This window comes from Saimiri boliviensis, chromosome 12, assembly GCF_048565385.1.
Source record: "Saimiri boliviensis isolate mSaiBol1 chromosome 12, mSaiBol1.pri, whole genome shotgun sequence".
Classification (NCBI taxonomy): Eukaryota; Metazoa; Chordata; class Mammalia; order Primates; family Cebidae; genus Saimiri; species Saimiri boliviensis.
This window is the reverse complement of record NC_133460.1, coordinates 79,602,833-79,622,798: the sequence shown is the minus strand read 5'-3', so window position 1 is coordinate 79,622,798 and position 19,966 is coordinate 79,602,833. Positions and strand designations below refer to the sequence as shown.

Sequence of the window (19,966 nt, the reverse complement as noted above, 5' to 3'; positions counted from 1 at the left end):
CTATAAGGACACGTGCACACAAATGTTCATTGCAGTACTGTTTACAATAGCAAAGACCTGGAACCAACCCAAATGCCCATCGATGATAGACTGGATAGGGAAAATGTGCTACATATACACCATGGAATATTACGCAGCCATCAAAAACGATGAGTTCGTGTCCTTTGTAGGGACATGGATGAACCTGGAAACCATCATTCTCAGCAAACTGACACAAGAGCAGAAAATCAAACACCGCATGTTCTCACTCATAGGCAGGTGTTGAACAATGAGAACACATGGACACAGGGAGGGGAGCACTACACACTGGGGTCCGTTGGGGGGAAATGGGGGAGGGACGGGGGTGGGGAGGTGGGAAGAGATAGCATGGGGAGAAATGACAGATACAGGTGAGGGGAAGGAAGGCAGTAAACCACACTGCCATGTGTGTACCTATGCAACAATCTTGCATGTTCTTCACATGTACCCCAAAACCTAAAATGCAATAAAAAGAAATTTCCCCCAAAACACATCATCCTTAAAGAATGCAGACACCATCAATTTTTTTAAAATGTCTAATAAAGTAAATATTCTATATAACGGACATCCTAATTACAAAAGAAAATAAAGAAAACATGTTCCTTAAAAGCATATGTAAAATCATGTTTAATAAAATACTGCTTTAAATAACTCAAAAAAAAGAAAGAGGATGCAAAGAGATATTTGAATACCCATGATTATAGCAGTATTTATTTACAATAGCTAAAATGTAGAAGTATCCAAGTATCTATAAAATGAATAAATATGCAAGATGTAGGTTGAGGTAAGAGGGAATTGGAAGTTACTGTTTAATGGATCCAGAGTTTCAGTTTTACAAGATAAAAAATTTCCACAATAGATGGTGGTGATGGTTACTCAACATTATGAATTTAAAACCACCAAATTGTACACTAAAATGGTTTATATGGCAAAGTTTATGTTATGTATTTGTTTGCATAAATAAAAAAGTGGGAAAGAAAAAGATAAAAATAAATAAATAAAATAAAAAAGAAAATAGATAAATTCCTAGAAACAAACTCCCATGACTGAACTAAGAAGAAATAGAAGTCCTGAATATACCGATAATGAGCAGTGAAATCAAGTCAGTTATAAAACATCTTTTAGCAAAAAATGCTCAGCACCAGACAGATGCATAGCCAAATTTTGCCTGTTATACAAAGGAAAGCTGATACCAATGTTTTTGAAACTACTCTAAAAAGTGAAGGGGCAGTAATTTTTCCTTAACTCATTGTATAAAACCAGTATCACTCTAATACCAAAAAAAGTAAAGGACACCCACATGCACAAAAAAGAAAACTACAGGCCAATATTCTTGATGATCACAGATGCATAAGTCCTCAACAAAACACTAGCAAACCAAATCAAACTGCACGTCACAATGCTTATACACTGTTGATGAAAATGCAAATTAGTCCAGCCACTGTGGAAAGCACTCTGAAGATTTCTCAAAGAACTTAAAACAGAGCCACCATTCAACCCAACAACCCCATTACCAGGTATATCCCAAAAGGAAAATAAATTACTCCATCAAAAAGACATGTGCATGTATATGTTCATTGCTGCATTATTCACAACAGTAAATGATGGAATCAACATATTTGTCTATTAATGGTAGATTGGATAAAGAATACATATGTACCATGAAATACTATGCAGCCATAAAAAGAATGAAATCATGTCCTTTCCAGCAACATGGGTGGAGCTGGAATTCATAATCCTAAGCAAACTAATGTAGGTACAGAAAACCAAATAATAAGCATTCTCAGTTATAGGTGGGAGTTAACAATTGAGCAGACATAGACATAAATATGAAAAAAATAGACACTATGGACAACTAGAAGGTGGGGAAGGGGTGGGAATAAAACCCTACTCATTAGGTGCTATGCTTACCACTAGGGTAATGGGATCCATACTCCAAATCTCAGTATCACACAATATACCAGTGTAACAAATTAGCACATGTATCCCCTTTATCTAAAATATAAGTTGACTTAAAAACAAGAAAAAAGCAAACAGAAATCCTGATCAAGTGGATTTTATTCCAGGGATTCAAGAATAGTGCAGCATACACAGATGAATGAATGTGATTCATCAAATAAACACAACTGAACACACACAAAAAATATAATTATCTCGATAGATATAGAAAGGCACTGGATTAAATCCAATATCCCATTATTATAAAAAACCTTCAACATATTAGGCATTAAAGGAACATACTTTTAATTAATAAGACCCATCTATGACAAACCCACAACCAACATCATATTGAATGTTCAGGAGTAAAAACAATCCCCATAAGAACTGAAACAAGACACGGATGTCCACTGTCAGCACTCCCACTGGACATAATATTGGAAGTTATAGCCAGAGTAATCAAGCAAGAGAAAGAAATAAAAGATATTCAAACTGTAAAAGAGGCACTCAAATTATCTCTGCTTGTTGATGACAAAATCATATAACTAGAAATCTCTAAAGACCCCTCCTAAAGCCTTCTAGACTTAATTAACAACTTCAGTAAACTTTCAGGGTACAAAAATCTGTAGAATTTCTAAACACCAATAACATTCAAGCTGAGAGCTATATCAGAAAGTAAATCTAATTTAAAGTAGCCACACATTGACAAGATGGCCAAGTAGGAACAGCTGCAATCTGCAGCTCCCACCAAGATCGGTAAAGAAGGTGGGTGGTTTCTGCCTTTCCAACTGAGGTACGCTGCTCATCTCATTGGGACTGTTTAGACAGTGGGTATACCTCAACGAGAGTGAGCCAAATCAGGGTGGGGCATACCTAACCCAGGAAGCACAAGGGGTCGGGGAACTCCCTGTCCCCCAGCCAAGGGAAGCCGTGAGGAACTATGCCGTGAGAAATGGCACACTCCAGCCCAGATACTATGCTTTTCCCATGGTCTTTGAAACCCACAGACCAGAAGATTTCCTCAGGTGCCTATGCTACCAGCTCCCAGGCTTTCAAGCACAAAACTGGGCAGACACTGAGCTAGCTGCAGTAGGTTTTTTTCCATATCCCAGTGTCACCTGGAATGCAAGGAAGATAGAACTGTTCACTCACCTGAAAAGGAGGTTGAAGCCAGGGAGCAAAGTGGTCTCGCTCATTGAATGCCACCCCCACAGAGCCCAGAAAGCTAAGATCCACTGGCTTGAAATTCTCGCTGCCAGCACAGCAGTCTGAAGTTGACCTAAGATGCTCAAGCTTGGTGGAGGGAGGGGCATCCACCATTACTGAGGCTTGAGTAGGCAGTTTTCTCCTAACAGTGTGAACAAAGCTACAAGGAAGTTCACACTGGGCAGGAGCCCATTGGAGTTTGGCAAAGCTACTTTAGCCAGACTGCTTTCTCTAGAATCCTCCTCTCTGGGCAGGGCATCAGCAGGCCCAGTCAGTTGCTTATAAATAAAACTCCCATCTCCCTGGGACAGAGCACCTGGGGGAAGGAGCAGCTGTGGGAGCAGCTTCAGCAGACTTAAATGTTCCTCTCTTCTGGCTGTGTAGAGAGCAGCAAATCTCCCAGCACAGCACTCAAGCTCTGCTATGGGACAGACTGCCTCCTCAATTGGGTCCCTGACACCCATGCCTCCTGACAAGGAGACACCTCCAAGCAGAGATCAACAGACATCTCATACAGGAGAGCTCCAGGTGGCATCTGACAGGTGCCCCTCTGAAACAAAACTTCTAGAGAAAGAAAGAGGCAGCAATCTTTGCTGTTCTGCAGCCATCACTGGTGATACCTAGGCAAACAAGGTCTGGAGTGGACCTCCAGCAAACTCCAGCAGATCTGCAGCACAGGGTCCTGACTGTTAGAAGGAAAACTAACAAACTGTTAGAAGGAAGGGTTGAAAGCAATAGTTTCACATCAGCAAAGAGGACATCCACATGGAAACCCAATCTGAAGGTCACCAACATCAAAGACCAAAGGAAGATAAATCCATGAAGATGAGAGAAAACAACAACAACAACAACAACAACAACAAAAAAAAACAGAGTAAAAAGGCTGAAAATTTCCAAAACCGGAATGTGTCTTCTCCTCGAAAAAATCACAATTCCTTGCTAGTAGGGGAACAAAACTGGACAGAAAATGAGTTTGATGAATTAACAAAAGTAGGCTTCAGTAGGAAGTCATTGTTCTTATTCCAGCTTTGCATCCTAGAATTAGCAAATAATGTAAGACAATGATGAGTATAATTAGCAACATTGTTTTCCAGTCAGAGTGATCTGTAGTGTTACCTCAATTTACTGTATGCCATAGGGGGTATGTTAATTTCTTTTAGCCAAGCAGTTGCATTGTTAGAAGCTGGGAAAGGGGTGTTTGTCTAAGTAACAGGGCAGAAAAAAATGTAGATTAGAATATGGGCTCGATAGAGTGTGGCAGATACAGGTTGCAATCACAGTGAAAGAATAAAAAAGGAACAAATGATCTGGAATGAATGGTGTCTGTGTTTGGAGCAGAATTCGTTCTGCCTCCTGATGTGCCTTTTTAGCATTCCCCATGTAATGTCTGGGGCCTGTTTTGTCCATGGAAGCCACATCATCCAGGGCTGCAGTTTCTGTAGGGTCTTTTCTAGGCCGGCTCTAGTTTTTTCTTTCTTTCCATCCTTTGATGAGGACATAGTCTCCAAGCATGAGTTTTTTCTTCTTTCTATCCTTTCATAAGGATGTAGTCTCCAGGTTGGTGCCAGTATACTGGAAATTCGAGGGGTGGTGCATGTGCTAAGAGAACTTTGTTAAAGAGCAGGTTAGTGCTTTAAGAAGAAACTGTTGTGCTTTATTTTAATATCTTGTTTACAGAAAAACTGGATGATACTTCTTTAGCCAGTATGTTTACACACAGAATTTATTTTTCAATAAAAATTTAAAACTTGCTAAGACCTTCAAAACAAAAATTACACATATCCTGCATAAATTCCTTTTTGTAACATTTTTCATGACTTTCAGAAAATCTTTGACATGCCTTAACTTTCTTACTTTGTTTTATAACCTTCCTTACTAAAAGTTCATTCTATATCTACAACTTTCTTAATATTTATTTCTATTCTTTCTACTTTCTCTCTCTTCATTGTCTTACTTTTTGTGTATCTCTCTGATCTTTGTCTCTTCTATTCTCTCTCTTACTCATTCTTTCCCTCCATTTCTTTCTCCAATCTTTCTGTTTCTGTTTGATCTTGGAAGCTAAGCCAGGTTGGATTCTAGTCACATCATGGTAAGGTTTGATACATCATGTTGGAATTCAAAGAGGACCTGAGGGGGTGTGAACACAAGCATATCCTTTTCCCAACATTAACAATTTGGATGACACCATTCTTTACTGTTTACATCTTTCCATAACACTGCAGATTTTATGTCTTGAGAGGTTTTAGCAAAGTGCTTTTACAGCTGATTGAAATGTATCATCTAAATTTAAAAAATTAAGGCTAAATAAGGTTCGTGTTAATAGTGTTGCAAGGTTCTTACTCATACTCTCCCTTCTTTTTTGTTTCTTAAGCATATTTTTTAGGGTGGAGTGGGCACATTCTACTATGGCCTATCCTTGGGAGTTACATGGAATGCTTGTGAAATGATGGATGTTCCACATGTGACAAAATTGGTGAAACTGTGAGCTGGCATGAGCTGAACCATTCTCAGTTTTAATATTTGTGGGATGCCCTATAAATGCAAAAGTTAAGAGAAGATGTTTAATAATAAATCAGGTGGAATCTCCAGGACAACTATGAGTGCTAATTAAATGTGAACTGGTATCAATGGATACATGTACATACCTTAGTTTTCCAAATTCAGAAATGTGCGTAACATCTGTTTGCCATAACCAATTAAGTTCTAGTCCTCTAGGGTGAACACCTGTTGAAGTAGGAGAGGTACTTGTGAGCTGACAATCTGGGCATTGCAGGATAAATTGTTTAGCTAGTGTCTGGGTAAGTTAAAATTGTTTAGATAAGTTTCTTTAACTTTGATGGAAAAACTGATGTAATTGGGTAGCTTGAGCAAGCAGTGATGTCATGACCTGAAGGTCTGCTTGTTCATTGCCATAAGCCAGTGGGCCAGGCAGTGAGCTGTGGACTCCAATATGAGTGATAAAAATAGGATATGTGCACTGATCTAGCAATTGCTGATGTTGAAGAAAAAGTGCACACAGGGTGGGCTCAAGAGTAAACTTTATGAGGACAGTTTCAAGATTCTGCAATAAATAAAAGGCATAAGTAGAGTCACTAACAATGTTAATGGGCTGAGTGGAAAAAGTTTCCAAAGCCAATATCATAGCCTGAATCTCAGCTCTCTGAGTACTAGTAAATCCAGATTGAATGAATAAATTATACGGTCTCCACCAGACCACAGCTTTTCCTTGTTTACCTGAACCATCAGTAAACAGTGTTAAAGCATTAGTTATTGGAGAGTGAACTATTTTTGTAAGTAAGAGCTCAGAAGTACAAGAACTGAAGGAATTTATCAGCCGGTAGGACATGCCCTATTTGTCCTGTGTAATCAGAGAGAGCTATTTGCAGATCTGAAGAGGGGGCATTACTTCTTCAAATTGCTTTTCACTTAAAGGAAATCTTATGACATCAGGGTCATAACCTAGCAACTGATTGCATTGTCTGTGGCCTGAATACATGACTTTTCTGATTGACTGTATATAGGAAGATAATGTTTTATTCCCAGTATGTGAGCAAAAAACCTATTCTAGAAAGGGCATTCCCATGGTCATCTGTCCTACTAACCCTGTAGGGAAGTGTTTGGTGGAAAAAATAAACAACTGAATTGAATACCATAGATTAATGCAATCTAGTTGTCTTTCAGAGATAGCTTGTTCTATTTCCTCTTTGTTCTGTTTCCTCTTTGCTACAGGGGTTAGATATCTGGGAGAATCCAGAGCTGTATTGCCCTTTAAGATAGAAAACAGGTTTTGCAGCTTAGAAGTACTCATGCCCAAGACAGGGCAAAGTCACCCAGAAATTTTTGATAATCATTTAATGTATGTAAGTTGCTAGTATTTAATTTAACCTTTTAAGGTCTAACTGACCAGGAAGTTAGTATGTATCCAAGATATTTCCAAAGAAATTACATCTGTACTTTTTCAGGTGCAATGACTAAACCTCTTAGCTGTGTATTCTTTATGACAGGGGTATTTGAATTTTAAAGCTCCTGGCTCCATTGGGGCTGCTAGTAGAATATCGTCCATAAAGTGAATCATCTTACAATTAGAAAATTATTTTCTACTGGTGAGAAAAGCCTGATCTACATGATTCTGGCACATGGTAGGACTGTTTAGCATTTCCTGAGGAAGCACTTTCCAATGAAATCAGCAATGAAATTTCCAATGAAATCAGCAATCAATAAAAATGTGGAGTGGTAGTGAGTGCTCTCCCCTTCTCCCAGAGCCTACTTTTCCCTATTTGAAAAAGAAAAAATGATCATCTCTGTCCTCCAATGTTTTCTTTTATTTAATGGTAAATGCATGTAAATTTATTAGCTAATAACATGATATACATTTAGTATTCGAGATGTATGAGGTATGAAAGCTATTTCATGTTTAGCCTGCTATTATATCAATAAAGTGTACTTAATGTCTGAAAGGCTTTCATTATAATGTCTGAAAGGTTTACATCTGATTTATACAAGGCACAAAATGCACTGATTTCCCTCAAAGTCATAAATTTACAACTGATTATTAATCTGACAATTCAGATTTTTTACTAACTATTTTGCATCAAATCATTTATGTTGTGCTTCTTAATAATAACTTCACATTGTAACCATCAGGCTTTATTTTCATTACCAATACCTGAACTGCACCCCAGTGTAATTAAACCAAAATGTCCAAGGAGTGCTCTGCATAGAAGGAGAATAAGACCACAGAACATTTACTTTTATTTCTGTAAGAAGGTCAAGGTCCACTCAGAAAAGAGAATAAAGTGAATCTAGGTGATTGGTCACTTTATATGTCAAAGAGACACAGTGAATTAGCAGGCAGTGTTATAGATGTCTTGAAGTACAAGCTCATATTTTTACATGAGCTTTTTCTTAGTAAGAAGAGAAGACTTCAGTGAATCCAGCTGTTGTACAGATGCTCTGTCTCTTCTGTTTGCTTCTCCTTTCACTATGAAGACAGATCTCTGGGAGAAGGATGCTCCCTTCTGATTCCACTACTCTTCTTTCAATACTTTCAAGTTATTGAAAGTATCCTACAGATGGTTGATAAGGATATCTGCAAATCTAGTAGCTATTTAAGTACACTTTATGCTTTTCCAGTGACTCACAAAGGATGAGTAAATTGACTCCTATTTTAAAATAAAATATATTTCAGGAGACCCACTATTATAATAAATTGTTAGAAAGAAATTACTCCATTTAAACTATGATGTTTCTGTTGCCTTTTCTAATCTCTCATTGTCAGAAATAGTGGAAAAAGTTACTGCATTTTGTGAGTAGAAAAACGTTTATGTCCTTGTATAGAATAGAAATAATGACAAGGCAAACTTTGGGATTGCCACACTCTTTCTTTTTCTATAGTCACTTACTATAATTTTTAGCTGAGGGTAAATGCTAAGAAAATTTTTCTGTGATTCAGGACGATTCAATAAATTATCTACTATCATACCTATGTGTTTTGTTCAGCATTGTCACAAAAAGTAAACTTTATTGAAGCATCATTTTATGCCTGATGCCAACAAAAAAGCTACATGTTCAGGATTAACATAAGTGCATGAAAGAAATAAGAAGTCAGAGCTCAATTGTTGGTACAGAATTTTGGTGAGTGCTGTGCAAAGTGACTACCTGTGACCAATAATGCTAGATGATGGAAGAAATTTTTCCAGATGTTGCATGTCCTGGTTCTGCCTCCTTTGTGCTCACTCTTTCTGTATAATAATACCAGCTGTAACAAACTGGGATGGGCATTAAAATCACTGGGGTTGAATTATCTGACTTTCTATTTCATTGGTTTATCATATTTGTAAATTTTTGTGGCCTACATGTGATATTTTGTTATGTACATAAAATGTGTAATGATTAAGTCAGTGGTGTCCACCACCTCGAGTATTTATCATATCTATGTTTTGGGAATATTTAAGTCCTCTCTTCTGGCTGTATTGAAATATGAAATATGTTGTCATTCATTATAATCACCCTACTGTTCTGTCGAACATTAAAACTTATTTCTTCTATCTCACTGCATGTTTTTACCCATTAAACAAACAACTCACATACACTCCCACCCTTAAAATCTCCTGGTAACTATCATCCTACTTTCTACCTCCAAGAGATCAACTTTTTTAGCTTCCATGTATGAGTGGTAACATGTGGTATTTGTGTTCCTGGCTTATTCCACATAATGTAATGACCCCAAGTTCCATTCATGTTGCTGCAATAGCATTCCATTTTGTTTATATACCACATTTTTTTCTTCAACTTTTAAGTTCAGGGGTATAGGTACAGGATATTCAGGTCTGTTACATAGTTAAATGTGTGCCATAGTGGTTTGTTGCACAGATTTTCCCATTACCTGGGTATTAAGCCCAGTGTCCATTAGCTATTCCTGATGCTTTCCCTCCTCTCAAACCCCTCAAACAGACCCAAATGTGTGATGTTTCCTGCCATGTGTTCATATGTTCTCACTATTCAACTCCCACTTACAAGTGAGAAGATGCATATACCACGTTTTCGTATCCATTAATCTGTTGCTGGACAGGTGTTATTTCTTTATTTTTGCTATTGTGAATAATGCTGCAATAAATACGAAACTGCAAGTATCCCTTTGATATACTAATTTTCTTTCTTTTGGTTATGTATGTAGTGGTGAGATTGCGGGATCATATAATAGTTCTATTTTTAGTTTGAGAAATCTCCATACCATTTTCTATAATGGTAGTAGTAATTTACATTCCCAAAAACAGTATGAGTTCCATTTTCTGTCCGTGTTCCCCAGCTTCAGTTGCTTTCTCTCTTTTTATTCATAGCCATTCTACCTGGGGCAAGATAATACCATTGCACCAAAATCTCACAAATAACCACTAAAGAATTTACTTAAGTAAACAAATACCACCTGTTCCCCAATAACTTATGGAAAAAGTTAAAATTAAAATTAAAATTAAATAAAGACAATTTGACATATTCCATTCTAATTTAGATGCTGTTTATATCTTTCTGTTGTCTAATTGCTGTACTAGGACTTGCAGTATTATCTTGAATAACAATGATAACAGTGGGCGTCTTTATCGTGGTTCGGATCTTAGAGAAAAGGCTTTCAGTTTTTTCCCATTCGATATGATTCTAGTTGTGTGTCTGTTGTATATGGATTTTATGTTGAGGTATGTTCCTTCTAGCCCCAGTTTTTTTAGGGTTTTTTCATGGAGGATAAGTTATATCAAGTGCTTTTTCATTATCAATTGAAATAATTATCTGGTTTTTAATGCTTCATTCTGTGAATATGATGTGTCACATTGATTTGGCTGATTTGAATGTGTAGAACCATCTTTGCATCCCAGGAATAAATCCTGCCTGTTCATTATGAATAATCTTTCTAATGTATTGTTGAATTCAACTTTCTAGTATTTTGTAGAGAATTTTTTGCATCAATATTCATCAGAGATATTGGCCCATAGTTTTCTTTTTTAATGTGTCTTTGTCTGATTTTGGTATCAGAGTAATACCAGCCTCATAGAATGACTTTGGAAGTCTTCCCATATCCTGTGTTTCTTAGAATCTTTTGAATAGGATTGTTATTAATTCTTCTTTAAATGTTTGGTAGAATTCAGCAGTAAAGCTTTCAGGTCCAGGCCTTTGTTTAGTGGAAAACTTTTTATTACAGCTTCCATCTTGTTACCTGTTATTGATCTGCCCAGCTTTTTTATTTCTTCATGGTTCAGTCTTGGTACATTCTATATATCTAGAAATATGTTTATTTCTTCTAGATTTTGTAATTTATTGGCATATAGTTGTTCATTGTAGCCACTAATAATCCTTTGAATTTCTTTGATATCAGATTTAATGTCTCCTTTTTCATATCTGATTTCATTCATTTGGATTTTCTCACTGTTTTTCCTGCTTAGTCTGGCTAATGGTTCATCAATTTTTTTTTACTTTTCAGAAAAAAAAAAAACAACTTTTTGTTTCATTGATCTTTTGTATTGTTTTTTCATTTCAATCTTATTTATATGCTGATCTATATTATTTCTTTTATCCTACTAATTTTGGATTTGGTTTGCTCTTGCTTATCTAGTTCTTTAAGATGTGTCATTAGATTGTTTATTTGAAGTTTTTCCTCTTTTTAATGTAAAAACTTATAACCATAAACTTCCATCTTCATACTGGCTTTGCTGTAGCCCCTAGGTTTTGGTATGTTGTGTTTCCATTATTAGTAGCTTAAAGAAAATTTTCAATTTTTTAAAAATCTTTCCATGAACTCACTAGTCACTCAGGAACATACTGTTTAATTTCGATGTATATGTATAGTTTCCAAAATTCCCCTTGTTTCTGAGTTCTAGTTTTATTCCATTGCATTCAAAGAAGATGCTTGATATTTTTCCAAATTATGCTAATGTTTTAAGAGTTGTTTTTTAACCTAACATATAGTCTATCCATGTGCTGAAGGAAAGAATGTGTATTTATTTTTTTAATTATTCTTCAAGTTCAAGGATACATGTGCAGATTGTAGATTGTGCAGGTTTGTTTCATAGGTAAACACATGCCATGGTAGTGGTTTGCTGCATAGATCGCCCCATCATCTGCATTAGGTATTTCTCCTAATGCTATCCCTCCCCAATCCCCCTATCCCCTTCTATTCCTACCCTAGTCCCCACCCACAAGGCCCCAGTGTGTGATATTCCCCTCCCTGTGTTCATGTGTTCTTATTGTTCAACACCTACTTATGAGTGAGAACATGCAGTATTTGGATTTCTGTTCTTTTGTCAGTTTGCTGAGAATGATGGTTTCTAGCTTCATCCATATCCCTACAAAGGACATGAACTCATTCTTTTTTATGGCTCAATAGTATTCCATGGTGTATATGTGCCACATTTTCTTTATCTAGTCTATCCTTGATGGGAATTTGGGTTGGTTCCAAGTCTTTGCTATTGTGAACAATGCCACAATAAACATATGTGTGCATGTATCTTTATAATAGAATAATTTATAATCCTTTGGGTATATACCCAGTAATGCAATTACTCAGTCAAATGGTATCTCTATTTCTAGATCCTTGAGGAATCACCACACTGTCTCCCACAATTGTTGAACTAATTTACACTCCCACAAACAGTGTAAAAGCATTGCTGTTTCTTTGCATTCTCTCCAGCACCTGTTGTCTCCTGATTTTCTAATGATTGTCATTCTAACTAGCATGAGGTGGTGTCTCAATGTGGTTTTGGTTTGCATTTCTCTAATGACCAGTGATGATGAGCTTTTTCCCATATGTTTGTTGGCTGCATAAATGTCTTCTTTTGGAAAGTGTCCGTTCGTATCTTTCTCCCACGTTTTGATGGGGTTGTTTGTTTTTTTTCTTGTAAATTTGTTTAAATTCTTTGTAGATCCTGGGTATTAGCCCTTTGTCAGATGTATAGACTGCAAAAAAAAAATTTCTGTTCTGTTGGTTGCCAGTTCACTCTATTGATAGTTTCTTTAGCTGTACAAAAGCTCTTAAGTTTAATTAGATACAATTTGTCTATTTCAAGTTTTGTTCTCATTGCATTTGATGTTATAGTCTTGAAATCCTTGCCCATGCCTATGTCCTGAAATGTATTGCATAGGTTTTCTTCTAGAGTTTTTACGGTGTTAGGCCTCATGTTTAAATCTTGAATCCATCTAGAGTTAATTTTTGTATAAAGTGTAAGAAGGGGATGAAGTTACAGCTTTTTGCATATGGCTACCAGTTTTCCCAACACCATTTATTAAATAGAGAATCCTTTCCACATTGCTTGTTTTTGTCTGGTTTATCAAAGATCAGATGGTTGTAGTCTTGTAGCATTCTTTCTGAGGCCTCTGTTCTTTTCCATTGGTCTATATCTCCATTTTGGCAGCACTATCATGCTGTTTTGAGTACAGTAGCCTTGTAATATATTTTGAAGTCAGGTAGCGTGATGCCTCCAGCATTTTTTGTTTGTTCATTTGTTTGTTTTTTGCTTGCTTACTTCCTTGCTTTTTTTTTTCTCAAGTTTAAGGTAGTTTTTTCCAATTCTGTCAAGAAAGTCATTGATAGCTTAATGGAGACAGCATTGGCTCATCTCATTGGAACTTCCTGGCAGCTTTGATTACATTGTGAATGTGAAACCACCTATTCAAGCCTCAGCAATGGTGGATGCCCCTTACCCCATCAATCTCGCTTCCCAGGTTGACCTCAGACTGCTGCGCTAGCAGTGAGAATGTCAAGCCAGTGGATCTTAACTTGCTGGGCTCCATGGGGGTGGGACCTGCTGAGCCAGGCACCAGAGAGAATCTCCTGGTCTTCCAGTTGCAAAGATCATGGAAGAAGTGCAGTATCTGAGCCAAAATGCACCATTTCTCCTGGTAAAATCTCTCATGGATTCCCTGGCTAGGAAAGAGAAATCCTCCAACTCCTTGGGCTTCCCAGGTGAGGCAATGCCCCACCTTGCTTTGGCTTGCTCTTTATGGGCTGCACCCACTGTCCAACCAGTTCCAATGAGATGAACCAAGTACTTCATTTGGAAATGCAGGAATCACTGCCATCTGCATCAATCTGGCTGGGAGCTGCAGACTAGAGCTATTCCTATTTGACCATCTTGCCAGCAATCCTAGTAATCTGATTCTTTATTTACAGATAAAGTAATGACACTCTAAACAGCAGGCCAGGCACCGTGGCTCATGCCTGTAATGCCAGCACTTTGGGAGCCTGAGGCGGGGAGATCACAAGGTCAGGAGATTGAGAACAATCTGGCTAACATGGTGAAACTCTGTCTGTACTAAAAATATAGAAAATTAGCCAGGCATGGTGGCACATACCTGTAATTTCACCTACTCAGAAGACTGAGGCAAGAGAATTTCTTGAACCCGGGAGGTGGAGGTTGCAGTGAGACAAGATCATGCTACTGTACTCCAGCCTGTGCAACAGAGTGAGATTTTCCCTCAAAAAAAAAAAAAAAAGGAACACCAATGTGAACATATGAATTCTAATAATTAATGCCCATTCCTCCCTATAGCTGATCATTTGAATATTTCCCAACAGGTTGGAGCTTCCACTGACCACATTTTCAAATGAAATACTAAAGTAACTCTAAATTTTGGTAAAACCCAAATAGCTTCCCTAACCTCATCCTCTTTGTGTTTTCTGTGATTATCATTTTGAGAACCAGCATGGCCTCCTGAAACTTTATTTTCTGTCATTTTTTACCTGCATTATGCATAAAAGAAGGAAGGTCTAATAAACTGACCCAGCAAATAATAATGCTTTCTATTTGGAAATGTAGAGAAGAAATGCCTTTGAATTATAATACACAAATCATCTTTCTCTAATAATGATAACATATTAATAACTCAACATTAGATAAGTATCAGCATTGTGTGGCAGTCAATCCAACTGTTACAGAGTATAGGAAATAGCACATATATCTGCACAGTAAAACTTAGAAAACTCTTCTTAATGGAAGCTAAATGTTCACTAGTTCTTCAGGAAAGGGAAAATGAGAGATGACAGGTCAGAAAAGGCATCACAGATAGTGAAAGGTGGATAACACCCCAGAGGAAAGAGAGCTGCAGGGATAGCACAGCAGCAGCCAGACCATTTGTATTTCTTCAGATAGGAATGAAGCACAACTGATAGAAGGGTGGCACAGAAGCAAATCCATTGACAACTGGAGTGGTGTCAAGGTCCTTGGGGTCAACCAGAGGTTTCAGGTTAAAGTTCTGTAAAATGGAGGTCAGGAATAAAAACAGCTCCATGCGGGCCAGGCCCTCTCCTGCACAAATTCGTTTTCCTGAAAATAACAAACACAGAGAGTAGTTACTCCTCATGTGTAATTGTGACAGTGACAAACATTGTCTATGTAACTAGCACAAACAGAATATGCAATAACTTTTGGTGAATTGTAGAAGGGATGAGTAGACAGATGGGTGGATGGGTGAATGTATGAATGAATGGATGGATCGTTGAACGGATTAACAAATGAATGGATGGATGGATAGTCAACTGAAAAATGAATGGACATACTTACTTTTCACCTAATATCAGATCTTAACAGCACCCTGTATTCAATAGATATTTACTGAGTATCAGCTACATGCCAAGCACTTCATTAAAATCTTTCTTTAGAAACATATATTCCTTGTCTGTTGGGTAGGAATGAGAAGGGCTTAGAGGAGGAGACTCACATATTGCATTTCCCTTCGTATTTCTGGCTTGATATGCAGCCAAAGATTTTTTCCCTAGGTATTTGTGGGGGAAAAAATGTCTAAATATGTCAGCCCCTTACTTTAAAACTTTAAATGGCTTCCCTGTCTATCCTATTGGATAAGGTTCAAATGGCTTGACGTGGACCTTCATGTTCTGTTTCCAGTCTGATGTCCATGTAACTCCTTACACTCTTCACATTTCCTACTCTCAGATCTAGGCATAGCCACTCTTCATCAGTCTCCAACACACCATGAGGTTTCAAGTTTTATATGATGCTGCTCCTTTCGGCAAAGATGAACTTTTCTATTACCACAGTCAGTACATAGGTCAAATTTTATCTCCTTTTTTACCCTTTTTCTGATCTCCTTGTGCAATAAAATTTTGCTTTCTCTGGGTTTCCTCAACATCATATTCACATTTCCATTGAAAAATGTGCTATGGTCTGAATATGCCTCTCCCAAATTCATATGTTGAAGCATAATACCCAATGCAACAGTACTAAAAAGATGGGGCCTTTTAGGAAGTGAGTAAGTCAGGTGGGCTCTGTTCTTGCTAAAATAATAACATGAAGAGATGCAAGGAAGCCATTTCTCCCCTTCTGCCTTTTTTGCTCTTCTCCCGTATAAAGATAGAGAGGGGCATTATCTATAAGGAACAGACCCTCACCAGACCCTGAACTGACTGACGCCTTGATCTTGGAACTCCCTTGAGAACTGTGAGAAATAAATTTCTGTTATTTATCAACTGCCTAGTCTTGGGATATTTTATTATGGCAGAAGAAGTTGACAGCATGGATCACCTAGAATCATAATTCCTGATTTACTTATTTATTTATTTATTTGTATGCTGATACGGTTTGGCTCTGTATTCTTATGCAAATCTATGTCAAATTGTAATTCCCAATGTTGGGGGACCTACATAGTGGGAGGTGATTACATCATGGGGATATCCCCCTTGCTGTTCTCATGATAGTGAGGGAGTTCTCAGAAGATCTGGTTGCTGAAAAGTGTGTAGCCTTTCCTCTTTGCTCTCTCTCTCCTGCTCTGTCATGGAAAGATGTGCTTGCTTCCTCTTTGCCTTCCAATATAATTTCAGGTTTCCTGAGAACTCCCAGCCATGCTTCCTGTACAGTCTATGGAAATGTGAGTCAACTAAATCTCTTTTCTTCATAAGTCTCAGGTAGTTCTTTATAGCAATGTAAGAATGGACAATACATGTGCTAAATGTGAATGCTTCAAGGAACGTTTCTTTCCTTGCTGTCTTGGTATCTACAGTGCCAGATAAAGCAGACATCAAAGATCACAGAAGAAAGGAAGGAGATTCCATCACCAAACACTCAGCACACACATTTCAGGTGTGGAGATACAACATTCAAGATACATGGCATGACTGGAGGAAGAGCATGATGCTCTGCATCACTGCAGAGTATCCTACTACATTCCCAATGTCCCCCTGATCCCATCCATGGTTATTTGGCAAAGGTTCTAACATCTTTATTTAGAGACAATGTCCTGCTCCTGTGGCTTACTGTCTTCTTTAAAAGCCCTGCCTTCTCTTTTCATTCTCTCTGCCTCCTTTGAGGTAGCTCAAATGTCTTTACTGCTATTAAAATGTTACTTATGTCTCACTGTAGGGTATGAGAGAACAAGAAGCAGACAGCTTTTCCATCTACCTCCCAACTCTGGACAGCCTGTTCTTTCCTATATCACAGCCTCAGTCCTATTGAACTGCAGTGATCTGTTTACTCTGCTTTCCAAACTCACAAGAGGGCATTTTAAGACCCTATTGTTTGCTTGAGGATAATATTATCCTACAAGCCCAGCCTGAGGAGTGAGGGACACCATGTGGAAGATACTCAGTGAAGTTGTGGAGTGAGATAACTTTCTCATGGCTAGTGGGGAAATGATACTAGTTTTATCTTCTAGGAGGAGTTTTTTGGTACCTCAGTGGTATATCTAGAGGCAGAATTCAACCAACCTATATTTCAGCTTTCTCAATTTGGAATAATTGGATTAATTCCCCAAAGCCCACTAACCTGGCCCAAAAATGAGGATGTATCATGATTGGGGAGCACATGGGCATTCAGAACAGTGCTCTTGATCATGTACAAAGAGTAATTGTACCGCTGCAGAGGAGGCACATGTAAGTTCCAACTGATCCAAAAAGTTACCTTGTAACCTGAAGCACAAGGAAATCAATTTATATTACCTGTTGAGAAAGGCATGAAGTAGTTACTTTTCTTAAAATTGCCACCTTCATCCAGAAAATGATGAGGGTCAAACTTCTCTGGGTTGGGAAATTCTTTGTTGTCATGTAGCACAGAAGTCAGGGAAGTTAATATGGTTGTGCCCTAGAAACAAGAGGCATAGATGAACTGAGCTATAAAGAAGTCATGAAGGTTTGAGAAACAGTGGTAATCACATAGTTAAATCTTTTGACGTATAGATGAGGAAATGCCATTCCAAAGAAGAGCAGTACCATTCCAAGACAGATAGACCAAGTAAGAAAAGGCATGAGCTTAAAGCCAGTGACAATAATCCTGCTAAAGTGCCCTGCAATCACATTTGAAGCCCTGAGTACTTGGGTACTTGGGTGCAACCTTCCGAATCTGTTCTCCTTTCTATTAAGCCTGGACGCTAATGGCTGTCCGCACTTGCTATTATATTCCAACACTTCAGTTTTCACAAATCTTATGTGCAGAGTATGATTTAAAGTTGAAGTCTCTGTCAACACGGAAAATGGCCAGAGTATCTGTTCACAAGGCATTTGTGAATAAACACATGATTGGGTTTTAAATGACATCTTCTGGGATGGTAACAAGTATAGTCACACGTATAAAACTATTCAGTGTTTGTCGTTGCCATGCAGTTTGTCTGTCTTCATTTAAAGTTATGGGAAAGATATTCATTACAGATTAATTCTAGCTTAAAAATACAGAAGAAATGATGAAATTTAAAAAATTATCTTTTTGTAACCGTTCAGGTCAAGATCAACAGATTAGGCAAGGATCATTAATGAAAGATGAAACTGTTGGATGTGTGACTTGGGAAGTAAGGTGTTTGGCGTAAAAGTATGATATCATCAATTTTTATCATTTACACATAAAAAGCAGAATCTCTTCAATGGAGAGATCTGGCAGATTCCAACTTATTGGGTGAGGATCTTAGCATAACCAAAAATGGCATAGGTGACATTATATTCTACTGTGATTCTACTGTGATTCAGTAGAATACCCAAAGCATTATGTAGTTTTTTTTTTTTTGACAAAATCATAATTGTAATATAAAATCTAGAAAACAATTATAGAAAACCAGCCCTAGGAAAATTTAAACAACCAACGGCCTCAACTCTTTGCAGAGATCAACATACTGAAAGGAAACAGATAAATTGGACTGTTCTTGATTACAGGAGATTAAAATGACATGATGCCCAAATTATGTGCCTGTTTCTTGACTGGAGAATGAATTTCAAGAAAAAAAGTGATTAAATATTCTTTAAAATATTGGGAAATTTTAAATATAAACTGTATATTAAATAATATTATTGTATGAATAACTCCACAGTATGAATACTATAATTATTATGTAGAAGAATACCATTGTTATTGGGCTATACACACTGCAGTATTGAGGTATACATAGAAGGATGAACAGATATCAAAGTAGATATATATAGACACTGCCATATGTACATATACATGTATGTGTGTAATGTTATTTATTTTTTAAAATTTTATAATACAAAGGTGAGGGAAAATTTTACCCTCTAAGTTTTCATATAAAGTCCATAATTTTGTTTTTAAAAATATTACCTTGAATTTTTATAACAAGTACTATATTAAAATGTTTTAAGATACCAAAGCAGATTTATTTCAACAAATGTTATTTGAATAACATTTAATTATAGACTTTGAAGCATGACCACTATTACTCCATACTACAAATAAAAATTAATTTGAAACATGTCATTGATCTAAATATAAGAGCTAAACAAAAAATTCTGGGGAAGTTAAAAATCAACCTTTGGAATCTTGTGCTGACAATATTCTTTAAATAGGACACAAAAGCATAAATCAATCAAACATCTTTGCAGAAAATTCTATTGGACAGGAATGTCTCATATTGGGCATCAATAAACAATACTCCCTGCACAAGTCCATCCTGCCACTTGTTTTTGTATAGTATGTGAGCTAAAAGTTTTTAGGTTGAACAAATGTAAATAACAAATAACATTTTAGAGACAAAATTTTATAGGATATTTAACTTCTTTCCTATAAATATTGGAACATATTAATCCTCATTTATTTGCATATTGTCTGTGACTGATTTTGTGCTACAATAGCAGATGTCAAGAATTGCAACAGAAACCCCATGGCCTGAAAAATCTAAAATATTTACTATTTGGCCCACTACAGAAACAGTTTACCAACTTCTGTCTCAGACTATTATCTCCACCTACATAAGTGAATTCAGTCTGTAGCAGAACTCATTTATCTGATTTGTAAAGATGGTAGAATTGGCCACATAGTGCTGCATTTTTCTGTACTGGGCTATTCCATGAAGAAGGGATTCAGTGGGTAAT

The 19,966-nt window shown here is 37.1% G+C and overlaps 1 protein-coding gene across 5 annotated transcripts in view; it reads right to left on the bottom strand.

Moving 5' to 3' along the window:
* Positions 1 to 2,058: 2,058 nt before the first annotated feature.
* CYP2C19 (cytochrome P450 family 2 subfamily C member 19) overlaps positions 2,059 to 19,966 on the bottom strand; it is a 64,938-nt gene continuing 47,030 nt past the window's right edge. The window contains exons 8-11 of one of the 5 annotated variants that reach the window (XR_012512899.1): positions 17,594 to 17,735; positions 13,999 to 14,969; positions 5,808 to 5,886; positions 2,059 to 4,770 (exon numbers count right to left, since the gene is read on the bottom strand). Coding sequence is in view for 1 of the 5 variants with exons in the window: in XM_003922370.4 (XP_003922419.1) it covers positions 14,788 to 14,969; positions 17,594 to 17,735 (324 nt within the window). In the remaining 4 variants the exon portion in view is untranslated. Of the gene's footprint in view, positions 5,887 to 7,742; positions 14,970 to 17,593; positions 17,736 to 19,966 lie in introns of those variants that run through there. The other 4 variants (XR_012512900.1, XR_012512898.1, XR_012512901.1 and 1 more) reach the window with 4 other exon arrangements.